The 11,674-nt window shown below is 38.4% G+C and overlaps 1 protein-coding gene across 1 annotated transcript; it reads left to right on the forward strand.

The window, feature by feature from the left end:
• The first annotated feature begins 1,814 nt into the window (after window positions 1-1,814).
• LOC148213598 (scavenger receptor cysteine-rich domain-containing protein DMBT1-like) lies at window positions 1,815-6,301 on the forward strand. Its single transcript, XM_088131902.1, has 3 exons — window positions 1,815-1,976; window positions 3,607-3,971; window positions 5,804-6,301. The coding sequence occupies exons 1-3, from the start codon at window positions 1,827-1,829 to the stop codon at window positions 5,979-5,981; spliced, it is 693 nt and encodes a 230-aa protein (XP_087988028.1). The 5' UTR covers window positions 1,815-1,826; the 3' UTR covers window positions 5,982-6,301.
• Window positions 6,302-11,674: the final 5,373 nt, after the last annotated feature.

The following is an 11,674-nucleotide window of genomic DNA, read 5'->3' on the forward strand; positions in this document are numbered from 1 at the left end:
TTGCCATAATGTTGCCAGAGAGCATAATTGTGTCCTATAAACTGTCATTTTCATGATGTTTTTAAAGACACCTGAACTGAACTTTTTTCTCTTTTTGCAGAGGTAAACTCTAAGACTGTATGATGGTCTTTAAATGGTCCTTATGCTATCTGCATTTCAAGATGTTGTATCTCCCTCAATTGAACCTCCAGTTCTCTTTTATGTAGCATATACCATATACTCCTTAGACTTCTAACATATTCAGTTATGTTTCCAGCTTCTTCTACTACACATTCTTGTTTTGCTTAATGTTCATAATGAACAAAGGGCTGATGCTGTTTTATTTATATTATACAGTACAGTGTTTGAACTAGCATTGTAGTATTACACAGGCAGCTGAATATGATTGCCTCAGACAACATTGCTCATACCTCCTCCCTCAGTCCTGGAATAAGCAGGTTGCAAGGCCCAGTTGTTATGTCATTAACCTCCACTGCAACATCTGGTTGAAATCCCAGCCAAATGTGCATTTCCTACCTGAATATGATTTCTTCAGCCATTCACAGGGCCACTGCTGGTTTGTTGCTTAGTTTCTGGTCCAGCAGTCATAGAATTAGGTAAGCCTGGTGTTTCCCAAGAGTTAGCTGCCTTGTACTTGAAGAACAATTCCTGAGTTACAGAACTATCTAATAATTGCTCCCTAAGTTACTTCTACAAGCTATTTTGATAACAGATATCTTAATTTTGTTATTTTTTTCCATAGCTCTTCCGGATGATGCCACAGATTTTGGTAATCTTTATTGTTGTTCCATTACTGCAGTAAACATTTTCACAGGGCTTTGGCATCCTATAAGAATTCGAATTATTATATTTCTTCCTTCAGTGGCAAAATACCACCCGCACAAAAGATGACAGCTTTGAAAGTTGTTGGAAACCACCACAAATCTCCATGTCAACAAGGGTGGGTGGGTTATTAGAGAGAAGAGAGTCATCCAACTCCTGCTGCTTAAGGTCATGGTGAAGGATGGAAAAGATCTCAAAGATTTAGCTGTTGACTACAGTAATCTTGGCAAAAACATAACTGCCAGGATTATAGGAGGAAGTCAGCAGGTCATTACTCAGGATGCTACAGCTGAAGGAGTGTGTAATCACCTGTCTCATTCACAGAATTTTACACAAAGTTCTGATGTGATTGCCTTCTGTTTTTAACTCCTGGCTTCCCTAACTTTTCATCCGTCTTTTGCCTTATCACAGGAAACCTGTTAAAAAGGAAAAGATGGAACAGCTGAGTAGTGGCTTTTGACTCACAGTACTAGGAGCTCTGTAACTAATAAGGCCCTGAGATTAATGTGTGCAACCACACCAAACAATATTGAAATGATCTAATAAGTAATTATAATTGTAAAACAATATGAACTAATTGCTGAGTAAATTGGAAATGCAGAGTGATAAATCTTAAGTACAATAAGCATTATTATTTTAACCAATGGTAAACCAATTCTTATGTTCTTGATTAGCTTTTTATCCATTTTAGACCCATAATCAAAATGATCATTTCCCCAATCTCCATCTTTCAGTATCTCTCTGCCATAATTATTAGAAATAATATGCTTGTCCGCATGTTAGAGAGTAGACATAGCTATCAAGCTGTTCACAATGCTGTAATGTATTTGTAATTTAATTTTAATAAAATAAATAAAATAAAATTTATTTTTTAAAAAAATGGTAAGCCAATGATATCTGTATCTACAAATAACCTGATTACAATTTTATATATTTACTTCTATTTACTGACAACACATTTCTTTTCTCCCTCTGCAGTAACACTTTCTTGCTTGACGGAGTACATGAAGGCAGTTATCGGGAAACAATATCTCATTTCAAAGGGCTGTTTTGACTGTAATTTGTACTTAAGCGATGCTGCCTGTAAACCTGAGATTACAAGTGATGAGTTTATATTCTATATACCATATGATGGTTGTGGGACAAACAGGGAAGTAAGTATATGCACATCTAATAATATGATAGTTTATTAAAATGGAATGCTATTTTGGGAGGTTTAGGACTGAAAATCTCAAAAATAAAGCGTCAAATTATTTTTTTCCTGCAATGAACTGTACTTAAGTAGAGGAGAAAAGAAAATTCTTATCTGGGAATGTTAAGCCAATATTTGATCACCTAAAGTAGTTGACATTATAACACTTTACGCCAGATGGCCAGGACCAAAAACAATAATAAAATTAGAGAGCATGATTAGGTGGACCCAGTTAACCCAGTAAAAAAATTAGACAGCCTAAGTGATGTGATAAGGGTCTTTAGATGAATGAGATTTCCTTCTTAATAAACCTAGAAGAGTCTAAATAGTCTAGCTCAGGATTTTTCAAACTGGTTTCCATTAAATCCTGGGATTTTGTAAGAACTTGATGGGGTTCTGTGAGAGACTAAACACAAAAGAAAATACTTACAGTATTGAAAAGCAGCCAATTTCCTATCATAGAGTTTTGCCTCTTGAGAAGAGATTCTGTGTGTGTGTGTGTGGGTTTTATGAGTTCCACAGCCTGAAAAAGTTTGAAAACTTCTGGTTTAGTTGATAGCAGAAAAGGAGTACAATATTGAGCACCACCTTCCTAATATAAGCATGAATGCTCATACACACACTCCAAAATGATTCAATCTTCAATCAGTTCGAGGCATTGGATTTAATCAGATGCCTTTGAATTGCTTTAGGGCAGTGTTTTTCAAACTTGGCAACTTTAAGATGTGTGGACTTCAACACATCTTAACATTGCAAAGTTTGAAAAACACGGCTTTAGAGAGATTCAAAGGCAATTCGGAGGTGTGACGGACTTTTTGGCTTTGCAGAATATTAGACATTGTCACAGCTTCTTTCCATATATAGATAATGGTGACTGCGTGGGGTGGGGTGGCATGATGTGATGTGATGCACTCTGTACTATTAACAGGTATAGCCAGCCAATGAATTTTATCACCTCCTAAATCCTGATTATTTTTGAAGCCTTATTATTTGTTTACTTAGAGAGAAAGACATATCATTGCATGAAAATGCCAGAGAAAGTAGGGTTGCTGCTATATTATTTCTTACAGGTGTATTATATTTGCAATAATGATAATGCACCCATTTGCCAGCCTTTAAAAAAATGTACAAGCACTTAAGTGGCCTTTCTCAGAGGAACCAGCCTTGCCAGTGAGCCTGCTATCGTAGCACCTGCAAAAAAGCAAGTGGCAGAGGAAGGTGGGCCCTTCAGTCTTTCCTGATCTTACTTTTAAAACAGTTTTTGAATATTTTCATTTTTAAACTTGAGTTAGAGACTTTCTGCATTGGTTTAATATAGTTCCTGTGCAGGATTTTGCTATTCAATTTGAAGATTACTATGCTCTTTTTCTCTCATCCCTGCTATTTTTACCTTAAAAGAACTATAGGGAGGGAAATATTTCAAAACTGTATTATTGTGAAACCCTTGAAGTTACCCAACCCTTTGACTCCTATCCCAGAGAATAGAGGGTTATAACAGTAACTGCCGACTAAAACATAGGTCAACATCAAAACCGTATCTCTGATATTTTAAAAATGATTACATTTATATATTTTGTCTGATCTTTTAACAGAATAATGGGAAGATTAGCAGTTTCTCCAATACTGTCAGCAGCTCTGGAAATGGTGTAAATCCTCAGTTTCGTTTTATCTGCAAAATGGAGCCCAACAGAAATATGGAAGTCACCCACAACATCAATGAATTTGAATTCACAAACCAAGGACCAAGATTCCATGTGGAATTCTTATTTTATCAGTCATCTTTCTTTTTACAGCCAATAAATAACATGGGTTACTTTATGAACCTGAACCAGAATGTGTATATCCAAGTCACACTCTATACCTTCAGTAGAGATCTGACATTATTCATAGACTCTTGTGTGGCATCCCCTAATCCTTATGACTTCACGACTGAGAATTACATCATGATGAATAGAGGGTAAGGCTAATAAATCAGTATTTCTTCATGTAATCATTACTTTTTTGCCTGTCTATCCTATGTAGATAAATTTAACCTTCCCTTTAATCTGCCTGCCTCTCCACACTATTCTTCTGGACCTATCTTGATATACCTCTGAATCAGCTTTTCTCAACCTGATGCTTTCCAAATGTGTTGAACTTCAGCTCCCATAACTGTAGCCAGCCCAGCCAATGATCATGATAGATAAGGTTTAGATAAGTTAGAGTCCAGCACATCTGGACCAAAACATGATGGTGAAGAGTACTTTAAGCTCTCCAGTCATTCTCTCCCCCTCCTGTTCCATTTCCTTCTATTTCTTGATACCAAACATAAATTGATTAAATATTCTATCTCCTACTTAGTTTTGCTTGGCTTTTTTGACAATCTATTACTGGATCCTACCCACCCACCAATTATTTTTGCCAATTTGCCCTTAATATTTCTATTACATACCAGTTATCTTTAGTCTCTAGTCCCTTTTGCAACTCTCTCTTGTGAAAACCTTTCTTGATCATCAAATGCATCATAAACTTCAGTTTTGACCCTGGAGCTAGTATATAATTGCAATTGCAAAATAATATGAAATAATTGCAGAACAAATTGAAAATGCCTTATGAATGCACACATGTTTACAAATGCAGAACAATTTTCCCCAGATGGCTTGAAAGACATCTACCAAGTGTGTACAGTAGTCCAAAATCCAAACCACTGTTTTCATGAAATGATATTTCTTACTGACTTCCTGGTATGACCTATTTGGAGATAGATAACATAATAATGTGTGATACTTTGTTTCCATTCATTTGCTAGGAATAATCTAAGAAACTCAGTAGAATAAATATAGAGGAGGATGGACCATCTGTGGTCCCTGTGCCTTATGTGATTCTCAGGGAAATACTGGTACAAAGTTAATGGATAGTATATGGTCTATTGTGAGAAATGAATTTTTGTCAAAAGAAATTAAACTGGCTGTGTGCACGACTGTTTCCATCCAGTTTGTTATAAATGGGAGTTTGTCAGGAGAAACATGAAAATAAATTGAATGCAGAGTTAATTTAAGTAATTAATTGATTAATTAAGTGTGCAGTAAAGTAAGATGAGATAGGGTCAAGAATGAATAGATGCTGAATGACAGTGGATGAATACAAAAGTGAGTGACCTGTATGAGAGAAATATGTGGAAGTTGTTGGTCATATAGAGAGAATGAATGGGGATTGAATCACAAACCAACACATCAAAGAAGAATGAATGGATTGAGGGGAAAGACTGAGAAAGTAATGGATATAGAGTTGATGAGATCTTCAAAACTAGGGAGGATAGAAGTTCAAAAAACAAAAGGCAATGTACAAAGTGTTGCATGTACATGGTGGAAATGAGGATGGTTTGCAAGGATGAAATGGTACGGAGACATATTGTGAATAGCTTTGGTGCATACTAGACTTAGTTATATTTCTGATTCATTCCATTATCTTAGGCCTGTAATTTCTTTGGCTTAATATTTCTTACTCTTTTTCTGTGCTCAGCGTAATGTTCTTTACCCTGTAGGATGGCTATGTATGTATGGTTTTTCAAAAATTTTCATTTTGAAAACTTCCTTTTTTATCATTTTTGTCTATTTTCTTGTCAGAATGGGTTGACTAGTAATCTATTTGCAAATATACAAATACTTGCAAATGAGTAAATCTATTTGCAGATACTTTATGTTAAACATGATCTTCAGTGGAACACTCTCTTGCTAGTTTAATACAGTGATAATTGTGCTTGTGTAGGTTCTACAAAAATGATTTCTCTGTCTGTTTCCTCTCTTTCAGGTGCATAAGAGACAGTACATATAGACTTTTTTTTTCAAGAAACAGGAGGATCATCAGCTTCAGATTTAAACGCTTCAGGTTTCACAACAACTATTCCACAGTTTATATTCGCTGCAAAGTACTGGTGTGTAAAGCACTGGATTATTCCTCTCGTTGCTACAAAGGCTGCCTTAAATAAGAGGGAAATAAGCTGTGGGCCATTTATGCTTACCAAATGAACTCTGACAGCTTGAATATAATCAAAATCATGCCTTATGATGCAAATCATAATGAATCATGCAAATCATTCTCACTAATCACAATTTTTCACATGATTGCACTGCAGAATTGAAATATCCAACGTTCAAATGTTCTCACTGTTGTGCTTCTATCTACTGTCCTCACTTCTGTCATTTGGTACACTTTGATTTGATGCGGAAACATTTGCCAACACTTTCGCCTGAATTCATCATACTTAATTAGTCTGAACAACTTAGCAAAATAAATGAAGATAGCTGGAAAAAATTGTTTTTGAGTGTTTAATCGCATTGGGAAAAATTGTCACAGTAATTTGTTTTTTATCCATCGTTATTACAAAGTTAAATGTTATTCTTATCATTTGGTAGTACACTGAGACTATGTTTCTACTTTGTGAAATTACAGACCACTATGTCTAGGTTTATTCTGTCAATAAACCACTTGACTCAAATGTCATTAAGCCATTTCAAACAAAAAAACAAAAACAAAATAAAAACAAAAAAACAAAAAGCATAATAATTTGGATATTATCTAATGCACACAGTTCTTTAGATGTCATCTTGCTAAATCTGGATCAAAAGAGAGAACTAATGGAACTTAGTACAGAGAGGGAAACCATTCCAAATAATTTTGTTAAAAGAGTCAAACAATGCATTTCAGATAAAGAAAAGGGTGCAGTATGCCCAGATTCAGTAGTCTGGCCTAAAAGAAAAGTCTTTACCAGTTACAGTAAATATGAATCAATCTTTTCTGCTCCGTGACCCAAATATGTAAATGGTATGTTCTGGTCTGATCCAAGATTGTAACCTATTATAGGACAAATTACTCTAAAAAAATCATTAAATATAAAACAAGACTGGAACTAATGGGCTGTAAGGACCTTTATCTAAAAGACAGTAGGTAATGTTACAGTGCAGGGATGGATCTTCAATATTGTTAGAATGACTTAAAATGTCAGGTCTGATAGCCTAATTCCATATATGAATATAAAATAGGAAAGAAGTTCTGTTCTGGGTGGTGGGTAGTATTGTATAATAATTGTGCATTGTTCAACTTCTTTTGATTTGCACCAATGAGGAGATTTGGCTCTATCCTTCAAGACAAATTAATCTGTATTTTAGCAGTATAAAGTACTGGGCTCTATTATTTCTCTCATAACTATCACAGTTGCCTTTAACTTGGAAAGTGAATAACTGACACAACTGCACTGTTGATTTCTTTATTTTTGAAAAACTGATCTTTTTCATTTGAGAAGAAAGTAGCCTTGAACCCTTTTACTACTTGTTGTGCCATTTAGAAAATGTTTTGGTTCTAGTGGTGATTCATGCATACTTAAAATTCTTATGCTAATTCTAGCAGTATAAATCTTCTACTAATGAGTTTTGCCCTTCTGTGAAGTGGACAACGGACAAAGTATATAGCTTCTACGCATAGCCCTTCCTGGAATTTCAGATTCCTTTTGCTATTTTTTTTTGGTCATTTACAATAAAATAATGCAAGTAATGCTAAAATTCATGTAACGATTACTAGCATGGCTCAAAAGAAATTTCTCATTGCAAATTGGGAAAAACCCTACCCAAAACCCTTGACCACAGATTTTCAGTCAACAAAGAAAAGACTCTTGAACAACTTCCCCAGGATGGAAGTTTCATAATCTAAGTGTCACCACAGAAGTATGCTGTATATAATATGAACACTCCTGGGCCAAACTTGCATGCAATATTTGTCTAATAGTTTTGTCTTAGGTGCAGGATTACTTTTTCTCCTAAACAGCCTGTGTAAATACTCAATCCACATTGGGAGCTTGGCATGCAGAAAATGAAGATGTTAATCCTCAGTTCAACTGTAGCCCAAAACTGGATTGGAAGGACCATGCTGGCTATTTCTATTGGTATGGAAAACAACTTCCCACTAGAATGAATGGGAAAGGGGGGGGGGGGTTGCTATGCAAAAGTCAGAATGGGAATGAGGTCCTATGCAGACTATAAAACAATGGGGGTAATTTAGTTCCCATGTCTCTAAAACAAATTACTAGAACAAAACTAGACAGCAGGGCTTGATCTGAATATCTTAAAGCTTAGGGAGATTCACTTGAACAAAAATGGCAGTTTAGGTAACTGGGTATCTGACCAGAATGGGCCCATGTTCATCCAGAATTGTTAAAATAAAATGTAACTTAGTACTGTAGCTTGCTTCCAGACATCTAGGCTTAACTTTTAGCAATGGTATTGACACAGTAATGGAATAGATATCCTCACACACACCCCTCCCCATAATAATATATTAGGGCTACATTAGGGAATGAGCCAAATGCCAATTTCCAGAGCAATCCTTGTATTTACACAGCTGCATATTGCTTGTTAATCAGAAAACTTCTCATATCACACTACCATGAATATTTCTTTGAATAACCACACATGTACACGTTTGCAGATACAAGTATTGCTTTAGCATGGCTCAGAGCTTGGGTAACATCACACCTGTGGATCTGGCTAGCTCATTGCTAGATATCATGGAAAACACCACAAGAACATTTCCTATCAACATAATGTCCTTTTACACCTTCCCCTCCCAACCTCGACATTCCTTTTAACACTTTTGTGTTTTCTTGTCCTTCCTTTGGATCCTTTTGTTAGAGAAGGAGGGCACCTGGTGCTATAGGTGGCTTTCTCATATTATTTCCTTTTCTTTTCTTTTCTTTTCTTTTCTTTATTTTTTAACATTTGTATTGGGGGGTGTTTTTAATGTCAGCTGCCCAGAGTCACTTGGTGAATGGGTATCCATATCAATGGAGATGATGATGATGATGATGCCAAATCCAGCCTAAACATCTGGCTGACTGTGTGACCAACCACCGTCGTCATCATCATCATCATCATCATCATCATCATCATCATGTTTTTTCAGTTTTATTATTCATATATTGCTTATTGCAGAAAATGCAATAGTCAAGACCTGGATTAAAAAAAAAAATGTAGTGTCAGCTTTTTGAGGTAGGCCAGCTCAAGAAACACTCATGGCAGGGATCCCAGGAATGCTCTTCACTGTAATAAGGTCGACTAACAGAATCTTGAAAACCTGTCCAAGTTTCCTGTGTTTCATCTTAGACTAAACAAAATTAAAGCAGGGGTTTTTTAAGCATTCTTTTCTCCAGCTTCCCTCCTTTTCAGGACTGTATAATCTTTTCCATAATTTCCCACCCCCACACACCCCTTAAAGGCTTGTTCATTTCTTCCCAAGGTCAACTCTACATTCCTTTACATGTAATTTATGAAAGTGAAGCATCTTCAAAGGGAAGAAGTTCCACAGCAAGGGAATCACATGGAGAAAGAATTCACTCAGGCAACTACCTCCAAGTATTGTCTTTCAACTGTAACATGAGAAAGGCTCCTTCCAGCAGTACAAATGGGAACATACCAACGGATATTTGGCTACCATGCCCCAAACATATTTTATACTACATAAAAGAAAACTTCCAAATTCAGTGGAATTCAGGCAAGGCAGGGTGTCATAGTACTGCTTGCAAAGCCCTTGGCATGGAGAACCAAAGTCAATAAAGAGCACTACTTTTAATAGGCGGGCATAAAGGATGGGAATTGTGCCATCTGATTTAACATACTATGAAAGTGACACGTCAGATGAAGTGAGGGCTTACAAATATAACAGCCTTTGTAGGGAACTCTGCTCTGAAGAAGACTTTCTTCATGTCTGACAATATTTATTACTTCAAATAATTTACAACTACTAATGAGGAACTATTTTTTGTATATGTAATGTACATAAAGCAGATTCCAGTACCCCATTACTCCTGCAAGGATTCAGGGATTCTAATGCTGATATGGAACAATTCTTATTTATAAGGCTATATAGTTGAGAGTTTTGCTTCTGTACCAGCCTCCCTGCTGCGTAGCAACCTCCCTGCCTGAGCTGCTGGAGGCCATCTCGGGGTTGGCAGTGGAGTTCCCCAGGCTTATTGTCTTGGAGGACTTTAATTTGCCATCTCTGGGGTTGGCCCCGGTGGCGGCTCGGGAATTCATGGCTACCATGGTAGCCATGGGCCTATCCCAGGTCATCTGTGGCCTGACTCAGGACAGTGGTCACACTCCAGACATGGTTTTCTTGTCAGAGCAGTGGCAGTGTGATCTGGTGGGGGATTTGATATTATCCCCTCTGACATGGTCAGACCACTCCCTGGTGGCCTTGAGATTCTCCTATGCTGCCCCCGCTGCAGGGAGGCAGGACCTATTCAAACAGTCTGCCCCCGGCGACTGATGGACCTGCAAGGGTTCCAAAGGGAGCTGGGGGTTGTTCCTGGGGCTTTGCTGCACAGTCCAGCAGAGGCCCTGGCCACAGCCTGGAATAAGGAGGTGGCTGGGGCCTTGGATAGGATCACACCTGTGTGCCCTCTTTTGGCCCATTTCTCCCTGCACTCTCCATGGTTTATGGAGGAGTTAAGGGAGCTGAAAAGGGCCAAGAGATGTATTGAGCATCGTTGGTGGAAAACTAAAGACGAGTCTGACCAAACTTGGGTTAGAGTCACTATTAAAGCCTACCTTGTGGCAGTAAGGGCAGCGAAATGTCATTATTTCTCTGCTCTTATTGCATCCTCAGAGTGTTGCCCGGCAACTCTGTTCAGGGTCATTCAGTCCCTCCTGGGTAGGGAAAGCTTGAAGAACTATCTACAGGGCCATGCAGAGGAATTTGCTGAACACCTGACAGATAAAATCACTCAGATCCGTATTCAGTTGGAGACCAAGCGTGAGGTGTGTCCAGTGGAGATGCCCAGGGAGTTATCTGGGAACAGTTTGATCCTGTTGGCCCTGAGGAAGTGGACAGGGTCCTTTAGGATGTTAGCACGGCTACCTGTATTTTAGATCCCTGTCCCTCCTTGTTGGTTAAAGCCACCAAGGAGGTGACTTTAGGGTTGGTACTGGCAGAGGTCAGTTCATCCTTGCAGGAGGGGGTATTCCTGAAGCCTTTTAAGGAGGCTTTGGTCCACCTGCTCCTCCAGAAACCATCGCTAGATCCCACCCTTCTGGACAATTTTTGTCCAGCTTCCCAGCTTCCCTTTTTAGGAAAGGTGGTGGAAGAGGTAGTTGCACAGCAGCTTCAGAGGATCCTGGAGGAAACAGTTAATCTGGACCCTATCAGTTAGATTTCAGGCCCAGTTATGGGACAGAAACAGCATTGGTCACACTTTTAGATGATCTCTGGCAAGAGCGAGATGAGGGTAGTGCATCCATCCTTGCTCTTCTTGACCCCTCAGCAGCTTTTGACACCATTGACCATGGTATCCTTTTGGGTCCGCTGCAGGAGCTGCGGCTGGGTGGCACAGTTCTGTGCTGGTTCAGCTCCTTTCTCCAAGGCCGAACTCAATTGGTGTTAATAGGGAGCAAGAGGTCCAACCCATGGCCCCTACTTTGTGGGGTGCCTCAGGGTTCAATGCTCTTACCATTCCTATTTAACATCTACATGAAACTGTTGGTGAGATCATCTGGCACCATGGGATGAGGTATCATCAGTATGCTGATGATATATATCTCCATCCCTGGTGACCTAAATGATGCTGTGGCTACCTTTTCACAGTGCCTGGAGGCTGTAGGGGCCTGGGTGGGGGACAACAGGCTTCAACTG

Source organism: Python bivittatus, unplaced genomic scaffold, assembly GCF_059951505.1.
Source record: "Python bivittatus isolate LINGU-HERP-01145 unplaced genomic scaffold, Pbiv_v1 ctg000980_np1212, whole genome shotgun sequence".
NCBI classification, from domain to species: domain Eukaryota; kingdom Metazoa; phylum Chordata; class Lepidosauria; order Squamata; family Pythonidae; genus Python; species Python bivittatus.

Excerpts from the sequence above, each read along its gene's own strand:
- LOC148213598 (XM_088131902.1), top strand. The coding sequence starts at position 1,827 with ATGAAGGCAGTTATCGGGAAACAATATCTCATTTCAAAGGGCTGTTTT. Across the intron at positions 1,977-3,606 it reads GTTGTGGGACAAACAGGGAA|AATAATGGGAAGATTAGCAG; the intron begins GTAAGTATATGC and ends ATCTTTTAACAG. Across the intron at positions 3,972-5,803 it reads TACATCATGATGAATAGAGG|GTGCATAAGAGACAGTACAT; the intron begins GTAAGGCTAATA and ends CCTCTCTTTCAG.